Below are 17,417 nucleotides of genomic sequence, written 5' to 3' on the forward strand. Positions count from 1 at the left end.
AACAAAAACAAAAACAAAGACACCGCTGGGCCTGTTTAATCAGAGGCGAAGGCCATAAAGGGTTTCTGGAGGTCTGTACAAGTCAGGAAGCTTCTTGGTGGGACTGGTGGCACAGAGTGGGAGAGCACACCTCCTGTCCTTGTCAGTCCCTCTTCTGGACCCTTCCCCATTTTTTAAAACTTATTTATTTTTGGCTGCGTTGGGTCTTCGTTGCTGTGCACAGGCTTTCTCTCTAGTTGCAGTGAGCGGGGTTACTCTTCGTTGGGGTGCGAAGGCTTCTAATTGCAGTGGCTTCTCTTGTGGAGCACCGGCTCTAGGCGGGCGGGCTTCAGTAGTTGTGGCTCACGGGCTCTAGAGCGCAGACTCAGTAGTTGTGGCGCACGGGCTTAGTTGCTCCACAGCATGTGGGAATCTTCCCAGACCAGGGATCGAACCCGTGTCCCCTGCATGGGCAGGCGGATTCTTAACCACTGTGCCACCAGGTAAGTCCCAAGGGTGTCTTCTTCTTTCCTTCCTCCGCTTCTCCCAAATGTCATTCCTGGACCTAAAGCAAAGGACTTACTCAGATTCAGGATTTGGGTTGTAAACACACTGTAACCACTGGACCGCCAGGAAAGTCCCATGTAAGCACTACCCTTAATCCTCCTCCTTATCCACAGGCTCTAGGAGAACCAGTTTCCTCACCTGAAAACAGGGGCAATATCCCTTTTAGTTCTATTCAATAGAGCAAGATTGGTGAATGCCTTGTGTGTCCAGGCACTGTGCTAAGATAGATGGATCAGGCCCATTCCCTGACCTCAGTGACGGTGAAATAGCATAAGAAGCAAAGTGTCCCACTGGGAGAGTAGTAGACAGGCATCTTTCAGATGCCAGAGACAAACTCAGTTCAAAGTGCCTTTAGCCAAGACAGTGATAAGCTTCAGGAATGGCTGTCTCTAGGTTCTTAAATGATGTTACGAATCTATCTGTATATATATATTTTTTGGCTGTACTCTGGGACAAGATCTCCTCACAGTAGCAAAGATGGACCAGCAACTCCATGATTTTATTGATTAAAATGGGCCTATTTCTCTGTAAAACCAGCAAAGTTCCCAGGGCTGGCTCTCATTGATCCAGCCTCCTCATAAGCCCATTACCAAGCCAATAATTGTGTCAAGGGGCGTGCTGTACTCTCACTGGCCTGATTTGGGTTATGCTTGTACCTAAACGTCCATGGTGGGGTGAGCTCCATCTGAACCACATGGACTGATGATGGGGGAGGGGTGTCCCCCCCTAAAGAAAGTCAGGTGATGAAACCAGGAGAAGGGGAAGGAGTGCTGGTCAGGGAGTCATGATATATTGACCACAGAGACTGGTGGTTATGACCTTGACTCTGTAGTGTATCTACCTGGGTTCACATCCCAGTTCTACCGTTTACTCACTCTGTAACCTTGGGCATGTTGCCCAGCACTTATGAGCCTCAGTTTCTTCATGTGTAAAATGGGGATAATAATTGTTCCTCTCGTAGGGTTATTGGGAGAATCGAATGAGTTTATGCAAGTTGTTATGGTTACGCATCACTGTGGAACAAACAACTCCAAACTTAGTGCTGTAAAACAACAATCATTATCTTTCATGGTTCTGGAGTTTCCCTGGGCTCAGCTGGATGGCTATTGTTCAAGGTCTCTCATGCAGTTGCAGAGAGTGGCTGGGGCAGTCACACTCACGTATCTGGTGGTTGGTACTGGCTCTTGCCTTGAACCTCAGCTAGGGCTGTCAGCCAGAATTAACTACACGTGGCCAATCATAGTGGCTTGGGCTTCCCCATAACATGGCGTTTGGGTTCTAAAGGTACATGTCCCAAGAAAGAGAGCCAGGTGGAAGTTGTCTCACCTTTGACAACCTAGCCTTAGAAGTCAAACTGTGCTGGAATTCCCTGGCTGTCCAGTGGTTAGGACTCGGCACTTTTCACTGCTGGGGCCCAGGTTCAACCCCTGCTCAGTAAACTAAGATCCTGCAAGCCAGGTGGTGAGGCCAAAACAAAAAAAAAAGGTCACACGGTGTCACCTCTGCTTTCTATTCACTAATGTAAGTCACTAAAGACAAAAGGGAGGTGCCCTAGACTCCACCTCCTAATGGGAAGGATGTCAAATACAATGCTTAGAAGGTGACTGGCACGTAACTAATTAACACTCAATAAATGCAGACATCATCCACGATCACTGTTGTTGTTGATGATGTTTTATATGTACTGTTATTGTGACAAGGAGGATAAGCAGGTATTCAAGGGAGAGGAGTGAGGTAAGCCTTTGAAGGAGCTCCAGGTAGATGACCAGAACACAGGGAAGGGCGTTTCAAGCAGGCCTGAAGATTTCAGGTTCTGGGGAACTCCCAGCTGCTCAAAACGCCTGGAACAGAGCATGGGAGCTGGGGTCAGATCACAGAAGGACGTGAATGCCTTGCAAAGCACTTGGACCTGTTGATAAGGGGTATGAGAGCCATGGAAGGTTTAAGCAGGGGAAGGTTCATCAGACTGACACTCTTGCTTACAAGCAGGTCTGGGGGAGGGTGAGACTGGAGGTGAGGGGCACCAGTAAGGACCTTGGGACGAGAACTGAAAGATGGGCAGAAGGGGATGAATGAGAGAGAGTCAGAGGAATAACCCACAAGGCTGTCCTGAGGAGAGTGGGAGTGATCATTTGAAACTTTCAAGAAGCAGGGGTTGTTTTCAACCTCATTTGAAATAAAACCCTGGGGATCTTTGGCAGGTTTGGTGTGGGACTCTGAACTTCACATTTCTTTCTATTTTTTTTTCTAGCCATATTTCATTATTAAATACAACTGTATTTATTTGTGACTGGCTTATACCTGCTTTGTGGTTTTTTTAAATTAATCTATTTATTTTATATTTATTTTTGGCTGTGTTGGATCTTCGTTTCTGTGTGAGGGCTTTCTCCAGCTGCAGCGAGTGGGGGCCACTCTTCATCGCGGTGCGCGGGCCTCTCACTGTCGTGGCTTCTCCCGTTGCGGAGCACAGGCTCCAGACGCGCAGGCTCAGTAGTTGTGGCTCACAGGCCCAGCCTCTCTGCGGCATGTGGGATCTTCCCGGACCGGGGCACGAACCCGTGTCCCCTGCATTGGCAGGCAGATTCTTAACCACTGCGCCACGAGGGAAGCCCCTCTTTCTATTTTTTTTTTTTGACTCACATATTCATTCTTTATTTTCCACCCAATTCCATCTTGTGATTCTCTTGGTTCTCTAACACGGTCTTTGGAAGGTTGTCTCAGTTCCAAATAGCTGGACTCCACATTTTGTACTCCCTGGTGAGCTTGATGCTGCTGGTCTGGGAACCCCACTTTGAATAGCCAAGGATCCCTAGACTTTTGTTAGTAGAAATATTTGCGAGTTACAGCTTTAGGGTACCCACTCGTTTCTGCTTGTCACCAGATGGGAAGAAAGAGGCGAGCAGTTTCTCCTTATCTTTTTTTAAAAAATATTTATTTATTTATTTTTGGCTGCATTGGGTCTTAGTTGCAGCACGCTGGATCTTTCGTTGCGGCACGCGGGATCTCTCGTTGCAGCACATGGGCTCTTCATTGCGGTGCCCGGGCTTTTCGTTGCAGTGCACGGGCTCAGTAGTTGCTGCATGTGGACTGAGTTGCCCCCGGCATGTTGGATCTTAGTTCCCCAACCAGGGGTTGAACCAGTGTCGCCTGCATTGCAAGACTGATTCTTTTTTCTTTTAAATAAATTTATTTATTTATTTATTTTTGGTTGCATTTGGTCTTCATGGCTGCGCACAGGCTCTCTCTAGTTGCGGCAAATGCGGGCTACTCTGTTGTGGTGCGCAGGCTTCTCACCGCGGTGGCTTCTCGTGTTGTGGAGCACGGGCTCTAAGCACGAGGGCTTCAGTAGCTGTGGCTCACGGGCTCCAGAGCGCAGGCTCAGCAGTTGTGGCACACGGGCTTAGCTGCTCCGCGGCATGGGGGATCTCCCCGGACCAGGGATCGAATCGTGTCCCCTGCATTGGCAGGTGGATTCTTAACCATTGCACCACCAGGGAAGTCCCTGAAAGACTGATTCTTAATCACTGGACCACCAGGGAAGTCCCTCTCCTTATCTTACCAAGGCAAATTCCATCAGCAGTCAGAGGGCCTATAATTTCAAGATGAACTGTAATTTTAATAATTCTGAGAGGGAAAGAGGCAAGTCTGAGATACTCTGCATATATGGCATAGAAAACGGCAGAATTACAAATGGAATCAGGTTCTGTAATGTTTTGCAACTATAGTGACAACCACAGGCACAGGCGTGAATAGAAGATGGCTTTAGGTGGGAAAATGGGGTGGACATGGCTCCTCCCCAAGGTCTGCCCTCATCACCTCTGCTCTAGGGCCTTCTTGTAGCCAGGTACTCTCATCTCAGGGTCTCTGCACTTGCTGTTCCCACACCTTAGAACCCCTTTACCCTCCTGTTATCTGTTCCACCTCTCTCACCCTTCAGATCTCAGCCAGTCAGGTCCTCAGTCTCTATGAGCCCCCCTGGAGCTGGCCTCCCCATACACACTCCAGGGTCCCTCTGTCCTCAGTGGGAGGTTTGGGACCCTTTCTGGCTGGTCAGCACGGGCTTCCCCATGTCCAGCACAGGACACGCAGAGTGCAGAGGTGCTCTCTCATGAACTGAATTGCACCCACTGCCCCCCCCCAATTCATATGTTGAAGCTCTAACCCCTAGTACCTCAGAATGTAACTATATTTAAAGATAAATCTTTAAAGAGGCAACTAAGGTAAAATGAGGTCCCATGAGTGGGTCCTAATCCAATGAGTGGAGTCCTTATAAGTAGCGATTAGGACACAGACACACACACAGGGATGTGATGACATGGGAAAAAGATGGCCATCTACAAGCCAAGGAGAGAGGCCTCAGAAGAAACCAACTCTGCTGATACGTTTATCTTGGACTCTCAGCCTCCAGAACTGTGAGAAAATGAATTTCTGTTGGTTAAGTGCCCCAGTCTATGATATTTCTTATGGCAGCCTTGGCTGTACACACTCCGTAATACTCCCACCATGCCCTGGGTTTCTGTTATCAGAGCATTTATTACAAAGTGAAGAGCCATTCTCTCTTCCTTTCCATTAAAATCTCACTATTCTGGTGACTTCCCTGGTGGTCCAGTGGTTAGGACTCTGTGCTTCCACTGCAGGGGGCACGGGTTTCGATCCCTCGTTGGGGAACTAAGATCCCACATGCCGCATGGCGTGGCCAAAACAATTAATTAATTTAAAAAAATCAATCTTACTGTTCAGGAGTGCCCTGGTGGTCTAGTGGTTAGGATTCAGTGCTTTCACTGCTGTGGCCCAGATTCAGGGAACTGAGATCCTGTAAGACTTGTGGCCAAAATATAAAAAACCAAAAAAAGTGAAATAAAATCCTACTGTTTACTGTTCAAGTCAAGGTTGTGGGGGGAGGGTCAACAGTGGGGAGGATGGGAGGATATGGAGTCTCTCCCAACCCCCAGGAACCAATTTTTGACTCTTTACCCCAGATATTCCATTCCCCTTGCCACAGATTACTTCAGGCATAGACATGTTCTACTTTCAGCTAGGAAGGGACAGGGTGGCTGCTTGAAGATGAGGCCTTTGGAGGTTGGGATGTGATGTCTGGAGCTGTTGTAGCCATCTTGGTACGATAAGAGGTAAAAAAAACCCACCAAAATTGGCAAAACAGAAGATGGATTAAAAAAAGTGTCTTGGGGCTTCCCTGGTGGCACAGTGGTTGAGAGTCCACCTGCCGATGCAGAGGACACGGGTTCATGCCCTGGTCCGGGAAGATCCCACATGTCGCGGAGTGGCTAGGCCCGTGAGCCATGGCCGCTGAGCCTGTGCGTCCGGAGCCTGTGCTCTGCAACCGGAGAGGCCACAACAGTGAGAGGCCCGCGTACTGCAAAAAAAAGATGTATCTGTATGTATGTTTGTAACATGCCAGGATATCTCCAGAGGACCTAGAAGGCACCTGCTATGGTCTGAATATTTGTGTCCCCCCCAAATTCATATGTTGAAATCCTAACCCCCCAAAGAAGATGGTGTTAGGAGGTGGGACCTTTGGGAGGTGATTAGGTCATGCGGGTGGAGCTCTCTCATGAGTGGGATTAGTGCCCTTATAAAAGGGACCCCAGAGATTCCTCACCCCTTCCACCATGTGAGGACACGGTGAGATGGCAGTCTGTGACCTGGAAGAGGGCCCTCCCCCAAAGCTGACTGTGCTGGTACCTGATCTTGGACTTCCAGCCTCCAGAACTGTGAAAAATAAATATACATTGTTTACAAGCTGCCCAGCCTGTGGTATTTCATTACAGCAGCCCACAAAGGACTGAGACACCCCAGTAAGCCCACCAGGGTGCTGCGGGTAGGATGGGAGGGAAGCTTCTCAGCATACTCCTTCTTAATTTTGCTTCAAATATACCATGCATTTAAAAAATCAAATCAGGGGCTTCCCTGGTGGTCCAGTGGTTAAGACTCCGCACTCCCAATGCAGGGGACCCGGGTTCAATCCCTGGTCAGGGAATTAGATCCCGCATGCCGCCACTAAGATCCCAGTGCAGCCAAATAAATAAATAAATATTAAAAAAAAATCAAATCAAATCAATCAATCAATGTCCATCCTGTTTCAGTTCTAGAAGTCAACAACTAGGTCCAGATGCAGACAGAGCACACCTCCACCCTACCGCCACCCCAAAACAGAACCTCCACACTTAGTTTTCCTTGAAAAATTTTAATCACAAACTGGGGGTGGGGTGGGTGTGGGAGCAGGTGAAGGGAGTACAGGCTGGCTGCTAGAGAATGGTGGCTGACTCCAGGCCCCGCTCCTGGAAGTACCGATGGGGGAGGCGGGGGCGGGGGCCTTCACTGAAGTATGACTTGATCCTCCTAAGTCCCTCCTGATCCCCCGTCTGCGAGTCCTCCCTGTGGGAGAGAGATGGCGACACTGACTTCTGGGGGATCGGCCCTCTCAGGCAGCGCTGAGCCCTGGCTTCTCACCCTCCTTCCTCATAGCACCTCCAGGACACCTACCATGTAACGTCTTCTGCCTCCTTCTCCAGGATGCTCTGGGCTGTGCGCCAACTGAACCGGACAAACTGGGGGAAGCCGAACACAGGGTCCACGTGCTCCCTCAACCACGCTTTTGTCTTGGGATCTGGGGGAAGGGTAGGGTGGACAATGTGCTAGCCCTGAGCCCTGCCGTAATGTCCCAGCTTCTCAGCTTGGCATCTGAGGCCCTACCACCTCATCTCAGTCCTCCTCTGGAGTACCTGAAGCACCGCCCACTGTCTGAGACATCTTCCTGCCTCAGGACCTTTGCACAAGCAGTTCCCCCCAACTCTTTGCCTGGTCAACAGTTGCTTATGGTGCAGTTTAAGGAGACTGCCCTTGAGACATCTCCCTTACCTCCCCCAAGGACATGAGGCATTGAACCAGCATTTGTGGACCACTGAGTTAATGCCCATCTCTCCCATGTAACCACGAACTCAGTGGGCACAAGGAGGTCCTTGTTTGTCTTGCTCATGGCTAAATCTTCAGGGCTTGGCCCTGCAGGTCACATACCAGGTGTTCAGTAAGCAATGAACACTGCCCAAAGTGTCTTTGGCCTGGACCTGGTTTCCTCCCTTTGGCCTCACCTAAGTTCCAATCCTAGACTTGCTGTGTTACCCCACCCAATTGCCAAAGGGTTCCTTGAACCCAGCCACTGAATCTTTGCCTCTGCCCTTGTGTGTCTTTGGGAGAGGTGGAGGGGAGGGGCACGATCATTTCCACTTTACAAACAGGGAGACTGAGTCTCCTAATGAAGAGAAAACAATGGATTCAAGCTGGGGCCACCAGTCAGCACTGGACAGGAGCCAGTACCCCTCACTCTGCCCTTTGCCCCTTAACAAATGGACAGATGCCCATCGTGAGTCTCAGTCCTTCACTGGGGCTCCAGGGAGAGAGCAGAGAGGGAGGGAGGGAGAAGGGAAGAGGGAGTCTGCCAGCTGGAATCCAACTTTGCCACATTTTGGCCATAAGCAAGTGGCCCCCCTGTCTGGGCCTCAGCCTCTTCTGCTGCAGAGTGGGGTGGTCAGAACAACTTAGAAAACCTCAGAAGCATGCCAAGCCTGCCTTTTTAGTTTATTGTCACTCACCATTGGGGTAGCCTGAGCCATAATCAGTGTCCAGGTCCTGCAGTTTTTCCACAAACTTCCAGTTCTTCACAGCCTGGTCTCGGGCCACCTGTGGGCAAGATAGGCACTTGGGATCTCCCTCCCCATGAAGCAGCCATGCTTGCCTCCTGCCAGGGGGATGCTGGGAGCTGGCCATGGCCAGCAGGGGCCTAACCTTGGCACAGATACTGGCGGCACTGACCACGGGATAGAGGGCATCTGCCTTGGCCTTGACTGTCACCTCAACACCAGGAAAGCGCTGCTGCAGCCGCTCCTGGTATGTCTCTGGGGGCCCCACAGTGTCCACAAACACCTGCCGTGGTGACAGAAATGTATTCATTCAACAAACATCCAGAAAAACAACTGTGTAGATGATCCAACTTCACAGCCTTTGCACTTGATGTTCCCGCTGCCTGGAATACTCGTCTCTCAGCTCATGCCCAGGCTGCGTCTTCCTCTCGGGGGTCTCAGCTCAAATATCATCCTCTAAAGAGGCTTTTCCTGATCACACTATATCCATTCTACATTTATTAAGCACCTGCCTACTGCATGCCATGGGCTGCTCTATGTGTCGGGGACATAGCAGTAAACATGCCAGAGTAGACACCCTGGTGAGGGCCACAGACAAGAAACAGGATAAATAATAAAGAATAAGGGAGATCCAGAAGAGATTATAATTTTAAACAATTTGGGGGTGATCAGGGAAGGTCACTCTGAGGTGGTGACATCTAAATAAAGGCCTGAAGGAAATGAGCCATAGGGAGATCTGGGAAAGAGTGTTCTAGTGCAAAGGCCCTGAGGTGGGACCATGTCAAGTACGCTGGACAGCAGTATGGGGACCACATGTCTAGAACAGAAATGAGGTCAGAAAAATAACAAGAAAAGTAATCTCCAGAGCATTTATTATTCTCAAAAATCACCTTTACTATTTGCTTACCAGCTGCCCATCCATCTCCTCTGATCTGGTCATGAACCCGAGGGCAGGCTCCTTGTCTGTCTGCTTCAGTACTGCATCATCAGCTCCACATTCCAGCCCTGGACCTCAGCCACCTTCTCAGCAAGGCCTCCCTTGTTACATTCTCTATCTCAAGTATATTTACCCTTGTGATTCTCTCAAAACGGTCTGTTCTTTGCCTTGCAAACTCGATGCAATGCCAACTTATAATTCTCTCTGGGGATTTAATCTCATTCTTCACTTGCCTGTAAACTTTCCTGATTTAATTCCCACTGTGTTCAGAAAATTAAACATCGAGATTTACATTTCAAAAACGTAAATGACTGTCTGCTGTGTGGGGAGCACATTGTAGGGGAGGGGGCTGGAGGAGGATGGGGCAGGTATCCAGGAGGGGAGGGTGCCCTGGGCTAGGATACAGACTGCGGTCGGGGAGAACAGATGTGCGATTCGTTCTAGACACTGAGCCTTTAGAATATGGAAATAGATTAGATGGGGTGAGGCTGGGGGCCCCACCATGGTCCTCAGTGGGGCACACATTTAAGGTAGGAAAAACAGTAGGACATCAACAGCAGTAAAACACATTCCTGAATCATCCATCGCACTTCTATACTCCTATTTTATCCTGAGGTGATTAAATGGGGACAATCCAACCAACAGTTAGCTCACCTGGGCCACTTTCACACCTTGGTCCAACGCATACTGCATCAGCCCAGTAGCTGTATCATGAGACAGGGAGTTCAGGTTGTATTTGACCCTGTGGTGGTGGACAGAGCCCAGTCAACATCGTTCCAGCCACCCATCCCTTCCAGCCCATGATGGCTACCCCCCCGCCCCCGGGACCCCTCACCGCCCAAGCATGCTGGTAGAGATGAGGTTTGGAGACAGCACGTCCAGTGCCCAGCCCACAAAGTCTCCGTCCTCCTCCATTTTCGCAAAGAGCCTGTGCCGCTCGCTCTCCGACAAGGTCTTTGAGTCTGGGTGGAGGATTGGGAGAGAAGGGGAGGGGCTGGTTCCCCCAGTTCCTGCTCTCCTCCTCCAGCTTGCACCCGCCCCTGAACATGCCCAGGAACCGCCTCCCTAGATCTACCCCAGGGCTCACCTGCCACTTTCAGGGCCTCCAGATCTGCCAGGCGGGACAGGGGGCAATAGCAGATGGCGTAGACCATGGGGCCTGGGGAAGAGGGGGTCCAAACAGTGAGCCCGTGAAAGCCGCCATCTCTATTCCATCATCACCGCTTTTTTTTTCGGTGCCATCACCAATGCCATCGCCATCACCACTATCACCACCACCACTACCACCCCGAGTGCGGTGCAATCCCAGCTCCTGTTCCAGTGCAACTTGCATCCACTTTATCACGCCCCTCCCCCACCCGGCCCTGGGGGCGCACCCAGCACCGGGCCCCGGCCCGCTTCATCGACGCCCAGGACGCAGGGCTCCTTGCGGCACACAGAAGGTACAGGCGAGTTCAGGCGACAGCGGCCCGTATTGTCTCTCTCCAGCTCGCTGAGATCCATGCCGCCGCAGCCGCCGCCACCAGCGGCAGGAACAAAGTCTGCAAGGAAAGGTCTCTGCGCGCTTTTTCCGCGGGCCCAGAGGCAGTGCTAGCTCTCGACCAATCGCCGCGCAAGACACGCCCCAAACGTTCCCGCCGCCGTTGTCGTTTGCGCAGCACACGCCGACGTCGCTGCCGTGCAGCTTCCTGGGAATTGTAGTTCCCGAGTCTGACAGCCGAGCTCTATGGTTGGGGAACTGGATAGGCGGGGTCGCTTTCCAAGCTCCGCCCGGGTGTCACTGGAGCTCCGCCCGCCGGGGCTGGAGGGAGGAGAGGGAAATAAAGGGGAAATTGAGGGGGGCCTTGAAGGATTCGACCCGGTCAGAGCCTAGAAGGTCAGATACCACTAGACTCCCAGAATATGGTGTCCGCATCACTGAGTTCCTGTCCCCCATCTGGTTTCAGGCTCTTTGTACTCGAGGTCCCTGCTACTCCACACACTCTAAGCCCCCTGGACTAGGTATCCTGGCTCACGCTGGGCTCAAACCTTCGGACTTAGAGTCCCCCAGCTCTCTCTCTCCGTAGCTCACCGGGAGAGCCACCCCCCCGCCTCTCGCCTGCTTTCTACCCTCTCTCTCATCCGGGCTAAGTCTCTCCTACCCCCGAACCGAGATCCCAGACCTCTACAGACTCCGGCTCAGAGTCTCCGCCCACCACGCAGGCTCCTTTCCCCTCCATCCCCAATTCAGGGTTCATGCTCCCGCCCCGTCTCCCACCCTTCTCCCTCTTTCTCCCACGTCTTAGCGAGGAGCACGCCTCCCAGATTTGTCCACCACTCCAACGACATGTCTCTTTCTATTCCCTGCTCTCAACAGAGCTCACGCCCTCAGACTGTGGGTTTCTGTTCCTCATCAGGGTCCCAGTTCCTCCATCTGCGTTTTCCCCTCCCCGCCCCCACCACCTTTCTTCCTTTCTCCTCGGATATCAGCGGGGCTCTCATCTCCTGACTCAGCCCTCCCTTCCCACGCTGCACTCAAGCCCCAGATTTAGTGCCCCATTGTTCCCTCTTCGAGGCCCGCCTCGTACCCGCCCCCCACAGCCCTTCCTCTCTCCCCGCCCACCCTGGGAACCCGCGGCCCCGGATTTGCCCATCAGCCCCGGCCCCGCCTCCTCCGCGCCCGAGGCTCACCCGGGCTCAGGGCCTCCAGTCGCAGTCGTTCGGCTCGCAGGATGAACAATCTCGTTGCCGGCAGGGCCGCACCTGAACCAGATTCTCGCGGTCCATGAACACCGGGCCCGGCGCTGTGCCCACAACCTCGCGGCTGCGCTCCTGCTTGCCCAGGTCGCAGAAACAGCGCCACTTTCCCCACGGGCCAAGGGCAGAGTCTTCCAAGTCTAGGGATGGAGGGCCAGGTAGGAGGGAACATTTCCCCCCGCACCCCCAGGGAGGGAGGAGGAGAAAGACACTAACAAATCACAACAGTTCGTATTTGCTCAGTTGTGCTTCTGTGCCAGGTACCCAGCCATAGATTATCTCTAATCTTACCGTTAGTCCCAGGTGGGGAAACTGAAACTTAGAGAGAACAAGCCACCCTTCCAAGCTCACACAACTGGTGAATGGCCCAGAGGGACTGCAAAATGACAGTTCCCACCTGTGCCTGCCTGTCCAGTTGGGAATGTGGTACCACACCCTTGGTGTCCACCATCTGAAGATGACTCCTCTCGTCAGGGGCATGATCTTGAGCCTGTCCAACTGGCACAGTGTCACCTGACCAGCAGGGTTGCCAGGTGGTAAATTAAATGACATAATTGTCATAACGAAGGTACTTAAAGCCCCTGGCGATGTGCTAGTACATAACACAAAACAATTATTATGATCACTTTCAAAGCGGCTACAACGTTTATTAGACGCCCTTCACAACCCTTCTTTTACTGACTCTTCCCTACAGCCCTAGTTGACAGGTCTTAGCCCAAATCTGTGGCTCACAGAGTCCTGACACCTCATGCCCTCACCAAGCCTCTGCCAGACAACACTGGCCTCTTTCCAGTCCTCTGTCAGGCCGTTTGGCCTTGGCACTTGCTGTTCCAACTCCCTGTTGCACTCTTCCCCCTAAATCTTCGCATTTTGGGCTTTTGCTTTTCATTCCGGCTGCATTGGTTACCTATCTTCAGCCGGGCCTTCTCTGACTTCAGAAGTTTACCTGCACCCTGCCTTTTCTATCTCCGCCTTTCCCAGCACTTATCCATGAGTTTATGGATATGTCTGCGTCAGTATTTATTGCCTGCTCACGTCCCCTCTCCCGGTGTAGGCTGCTTATAGACCGTCTCTATCTCAATATACAGATGAGAAAACTGAGCCTCAGAGAAAAGTAATCAGCCCGAGGGGCGCCGCCAGTGCATAGCTGGCAGAGATTTTTTTTTTTTTTTTTTTGCGGTACGCGGGCCTCTCACTGTTGTGACCTCTCCCGTTGCGGAGCACAGGCTCCGGACGCGCAGGCTCAGCGGCCATGGCTCACGGGCCTAGTCGCTCCGCGGCATGTGGCATCTTCCCGGACCGGGGCACGAACGCGTGTCCCCTGCATCGGCAGGCGGACTCTCAACCACTGCGCCACCAGGGAAGCCCCTGGGCAGAGATTTGAGGTCCCTGAAGGAGGGTCTATTTGCAGCCAGATGGTGAAGTGGGGCAATGAAGCACCTTTCTGCACTATCACAGCCGCAGCCTGCAGTTACCTTTCTCCAGATGCTGCAGCCGCAGCTGCTCCCAGGTGTCCCCTTCTCCCTGCTCGCCGAAGTATTGGTAGTCGGGGGAAACCTGGGCAGGGGTTGCCAGCAGCAGGAGTATCAGAGGCAGCAATAGTAGTGTCAAACCGCTCCGGGCCATGCCGGACTCAACCGACCCCAGCTCGCTCCAAAGAGGAGCCCCGCGGATCACCCCCGCGGGCCGACGCAGTGGTTGGGGCCGGCGGCTGCGCGTCTCCCCCTGCCGCCCGCGGGCAAGTGGTCGCGGCCGGCTCCTCTTTCCCTCCCCTGCGCTTGCAGTGGACCCGACCGTTCCGCTCGTCCGCCCACCCCTCCGCGCTAGGCGTCATGGTTCGGGCCTAATATAAAAGGCTCCAAGGCCCAGGGCACACTTCGCCCTGCGAAAGCGAGTCTGTGCGTCTGCGAGTCTGTGCGTCCCGCCCTTTCCCACGCAGGTATGGACACCTGGAGTGCATCGAGCTGCGGGGAGTCCCCTTGGAGCAGCTTGGGCCCTATCCGGACCTCAGCGCTGGCCGCCTTTGTTTTCCGCCCGCCGTAGTGGCCGCCTTTATCCTTGCGGGGAAAAACGAGGCCAGAGCCTTGGAGTACAGGCCGCATCCCCAGGCTCCCCGCCCCCAGCTCGCGGCATCTCCTCCTGGGGCGGTGGGCTTGCGCGACCGCGCTCAGGCCGACACGCTAACTGGGGGCCGGCCGGCAGCTGCCCGGCCCCTCTAGCTGTCCAGGGGGGCGGGTCTCCCAAAGTCTCAAGGCCGTGCCAACCTGGTCCCGGAGAAGGTGCGAGGCAGTGCTGCTGCCTCCGCCGCTCTGACTCAGTAACTGGGCCCGGTACGCAGCGTGACCTTGGGAAGCGAGGACAAAGGGTCGTCCAGGGCGCACTGACCGGGCGGGGGTCTCGGCTTTCAGTCATGACCTCCGGCTACGCGCACATCGGAAAGGCCGCCCCGGAATTCCAGGCCACCGCCGTGGTGGATGGCGCCTTCAAGGAGGTGAAGCTTTCAGACTACAAAGGTGAGGGCGGCCTGGAGGGGGCCCTGGTGGGGGCGGGGCACAGGCATTAGAGGGACTGAGCCCTAACTCCTTGTCTATTCCCACCCCCTTCCCCAGGAAAATACTTGGTCCTCTTTTTCTACCCGCTGGACTTTACCTTTGTGTGCCCCACGGAGATCATCGCTTTCAGTGAGCGTGCCGAGGAGTTCCACAAGCTGGACTGCGATGTGCTGGGCGTCTCTGTGGACTCTCAGTTCACCCACCTGGCTTGGTATGACCAGTGGGGACCAGTAAGGAGGAAGGGTGCAGCTAAACCTACACCTCTATAGGGTCTGAGCTGTGTGTTCTCCTGGCCGGTGCTCAACCTCTGCGTCTCCCTTTCCCATCAAGAAAATAATGGAAATAGTGATTCCCAAGTCCTCAATGATGATGACAGTAATTAGCTTTTGGAAACTAGTTTCGTGGCGTAGAGAGTTAGCAGATGCTTTTTTTCACTTAGGGCAACACAGCCTCCCTCCCGTGAACTATTTCAGCAAGGTGGAAACTCCAGTTCAAGAGAGTAAAGGGCTGGGCCCAATGACACAGAGCTAGAGAGAGGAGGATGGGGACTCTAAGGCAGGTTCTCTGCCTCAAGGTGCTGGAAACCACCAGCACATGTGAAGCCACTTTGCTAGAGTATCAGCTTAGTCTTCCCAGCTGTGAGAAGCAGCCCCAGGAGCCACTTCAGGGTGGGGTGGGTGGCGCTCCCTGGGGTTTGCTCAAAAGCCCCTTATCTCTCACCTCCAGCACCCCCTCTCCAGCCCTTATCACATGCAGGCCCAAAGGGTGAGGACCCTGCTGTGCCAGGCATCCTGAGGTCCCAGCCCTGTCTCCCCCACCCACAGGATCAACACCCCCCGGAAGGAGGGAGGCTTGGGCCCCCTGAACATCCCCCTGCTGGCTGATGTAACCAGAAGCTTGTCCCGTGATTATGGCGTGCTGAAGGAAGATGAGGGCATCGCCTACAGGTACTGTGGGACCCTCAGGAAGCCCCCATCCTCAGAGTGAGGGGATCGCTCTTGGGCTGTGGCTAGCAGGAAGACGGTGCTCCCTCCCTGGGTCCTGACAGTGGGAACTCTGGCTCCTCACTGTGAACTCTGCTATCTCAGGGGCCTCTTTATCATCGATGGCAAGGGTGTCCTTCGCCAGATCACCATCAATGATTTGCCTGTGGGGCGCTCCGTGGATGAGGCTCTGCGGCTGGTCCAGGCCTTCCAGTACACAGATGAGCACGGGGAAGGTGAGCCGAAACCCACATTCACATGTGTTCACACATGGGTACATATGCAGCCCCTCTGTCATGCACACATACATTCACTGCCCGCACTGTCGCTTGTGTGGGGTGGTTGTGAGGGCCCCAAAGAAGATTTAACTCAGGGCCTTGTCTGCAGGAAGTTTCTAGTCTGGTGGGAGAGATACCCCAATATAAGGGTGGGGAGCTGGGGAGGTAATAGAAATCTGTAGAAGGTATTTGAGAAGGCCTGTGCCAAGGCAGGCTTGAATGTTAGTTGGATCAGAGTATCTTCTCATGTGAAGGCCACAGCCTGACCACAGGCCCTCAAAGTCCACTGGGGCAGGCTAAGTCCAGCCTGACCACAGGCCCTCAAAGTCCACCAGCCGCCTAAGAGAGAAAGATGCGATTAAAGGAGCCAGAAAGAAATTAAAATGTCAGCCAGGGAATTCCCTGGCGGTCCAGTGGTTAGGACTCTTGCCTTTTACTGCTGAGGGCTCGAGTTTCCCCTGGTCAGGGAAACTAAGATCCCACAAGCCACACGGTGCGGCCAAAAAACTACATAATAAAATAGGTACTTCCCTGGTGGTCCGTTGGTTAGGACTCTGCGCTTCTACTGCAGGGGACACGGGCTCAATCCCTGGTCGGGGAACTAAGATCCCACGTGCCACATGGTGTGGCCAAAAATAAATAAATAAATAAAATAAAATGTCAGTCAGAAAATCCTGCAGCTGGGCTTGGAGGGCTCCTCTTACCATGTGGCATGGTCTTAGGCCTGGACCACTTGGCTCCAGGCTTTTTCTTCTGCAACTCATGCTCTTGCTTTGCCTCTTTTTGTCCCCTCACTACCGCTCTACCTTGAATATGGCACTCTGGCCTCATATGTGCACCCCTGTTTTTCCACAGTCTGTCCCGCTGGCTGGATGCCAGGCAGTGACACAATCAAGCCCAACGTGGACGACAGCAAGGAATATTTCTCCAAACACAACTAGGCTGGCAGAGGGGTGGCAAGCTTGGGCTCTTGGCCCCCATCTGTGTCCCCACCTGGGTGCCCCATACTGACCCAGGAAAGGCCCCTTCAGACTCTACAGTCCATGACCCCAGAGGGCTAGGCCAAGGCTTTCTCAAGCTACCAGCTGAGAGCTGGTGAACGGTGACCCCCTCCTTGGAGCCCACATAGCTGAGAACAGGCCTAGAGGCGACTAATAAAGTATTAGGGACAGATGTAAGTTTGTGTTGGTGTGATTTGTCCTGGCGTGGTACCACTCCCCACCCCCTTCTCCAGACTGTGGCCTGGGAAACTGACATTGTAGTTACCGATCTCCACCACAAGGTGGCAGTCTTGCATCATGCTCACTGCTTACTCTCGTCCCTCTTTCTCCTTGGCCTGAAGACGGGTGGAGGGGCCGGGGGCGATGGTGCTGTTGGCCCCTTGCAGGGAGCAAGTCCCAGGCTGCCTTACAACCTGAAACCTGGCCATGCAGAGCAGCGCCCACACCTAAACAGCAGCCAGCCTGGGTTCAAATGCCGCTTAAGCTGTGATCTTCCCTGGGTCTCTTCAACAGCAAAATGGGAATAAAGACAAACCTACATTTCACCATTTCACGTTAAAAGAGATGAAGTACGTGAAGCTCAGGGCTCTTTTAATGGTTATTAGGACCAAGTTCCTGGGGCTGGGAGAAGGTGGGGACCCAATCCTGAGCATAGAACCAAGAGAGGGAGCTTGAGGTAGAGGCACAGTCCCTGCTGCAAGTTCTACACCACCCCAGGTTGGAAGG

The 17,417-nt window shown here is 53.3% G+C and overlaps 3 protein-coding genes across 4 annotated transcripts; 1 reads left to right on the forward strand and 2 right to left on the reverse strand.

Moving 5' to 3' along the window:
* Positions 1-6,735: 6,735 nt before the first annotated feature.
* On the reverse strand, positions 6,736-10,651 carry RNASEH2A (ribonuclease H2 subunit A). Of its 2 annotated transcripts, XM_012535773.3 has the most exons (8): positions 10,518-10,651; positions 10,229-10,300; positions 9,977-10,103; positions 9,796-9,883; positions 8,350-8,487; positions 8,157-8,244; positions 7,051-7,174; positions 6,736-6,942 (listed from the first exon to the last, which is right to left on the reverse strand). In XM_012535773.3, exons 1-8 carry the CDS (start codon positions 10,642-10,644, stop codon positions 6,813-6,815), a joined length of 894 nt encoding a protein of 297 aa, XP_012391227.1. In that variant the 5' UTR covers positions 10,645-10,651; the 3' UTR covers positions 6,736-6,812. The 2 variants fall into 2 exon arrangements, with proteins under 2 accessions (XP_012391227.1, XP_012391228.1); XM_012535774.3 differs by lacking the exon at positions 8,350-8,487.
* A 151-nt stretch (positions 10,652-10,802) lies between these two features.
* On the reverse strand, positions 10,803-13,503 carry THSD8 (thrombospondin type 1 domain containing 8). Its single transcript, XM_049707129.1, has 3 exons — positions 13,353-13,503; positions 11,812-12,017; positions 10,803-10,942 (listed from the first exon to the last, which is right to left on the reverse strand). Exons 1-2 carry the CDS (start codon positions 13,501-13,503, stop codon positions 11,818-11,820), a joined length of 351 nt encoding a protein of 116 aa, XP_049563086.1. The 3' UTR covers positions 10,803-10,942; positions 11,812-11,817.
* Positions 13,504-14,285: 782 nt separating this feature from the next.
* PRDX2 (peroxiredoxin 2) lies at positions 14,286-16,868 on the forward strand. Its single transcript, XM_004277464.4, has 5 exons — positions 14,286-14,390; positions 14,487-14,640; positions 15,254-15,376; positions 15,518-15,648; positions 16,546-16,868. The coding sequence occupies exons 1-5, from the start codon at positions 14,288-14,290 to the stop codon at positions 16,629-16,631; spliced, it is 597 nt and encodes a 198-aa protein (XP_004277512.1). The 5' UTR covers positions 14,286-14,287; the 3' UTR covers positions 16,632-16,868.
* Positions 16,869-17,417: the final 549 nt, after the last annotated feature.

This window comes from Orcinus orca, chromosome 3, assembly GCF_937001465.1.
Source record: "Orcinus orca chromosome 3, mOrcOrc1.1, whole genome shotgun sequence".
Classification (NCBI taxonomy): Eukaryota; Metazoa; Chordata; class Mammalia; order Artiodactyla; family Delphinidae; genus Orcinus; species Orcinus orca.

Excerpts from the sequence above, each read along its gene's own strand:
- RNASEH2A (XM_012535773.3), bottom strand. The coding sequence starts at position 10,644 with ATGGATCTCAGCGAGCTGGAGAGAGACAATACGGGCCGCTGTCGCCTG. Across the intron at positions 8,488-9,795 it reads AAGGTGTGAAAGTGGCCCAG|GTGTTTGTGGACACTGTGGG; the intron begins GTGAGCTAACTG and ends TCACCACGGCAG. Across the intron at positions 6,943-7,050 it reads GAGGCAGAAGACGTTACATG|GGAGGACTCGCAGACGGGGG; the intron begins GTAGGTGTCCTG and ends TCTCTCCCACAG.
- PRDX2 (XM_004277464.4), top strand. The coding sequence starts at position 14,288 with ATGACCTCCGGCTACGCGCACATCGGAAAGGCCGCCCCGGAATTCCAG. Across the intron at positions 14,391-14,486 it reads GAAGCTTTCAGACTACAAAG|GAAAATACTTGGTCCTCTTT; the intron begins GTGAGGGCGGCC and ends CCCCTTCCCCAG. Across the intron at positions 15,649-16,545 it reads CACAGATGAGCACGGGGAAG|TCTGTCCCGCTGGCTGGATG; the intron begins GTGAGCCGAAAC and ends GTTTTTCCACAG.
- THSD8 (XM_049707129.1), bottom strand. The coding sequence starts at position 13,503 with ATGGCCCGGAGCGGTTTGACACTACTATTGCTGCCTCTGATACTCCTG. Across the intron at positions 12,018-13,352 it reads GCTGCAGCATCTGGAGAAAG|ACTTGGAAGACTCTGCCCTT; the intron begins GTAACTGCAGGC and ends CTCCATCCCTAG.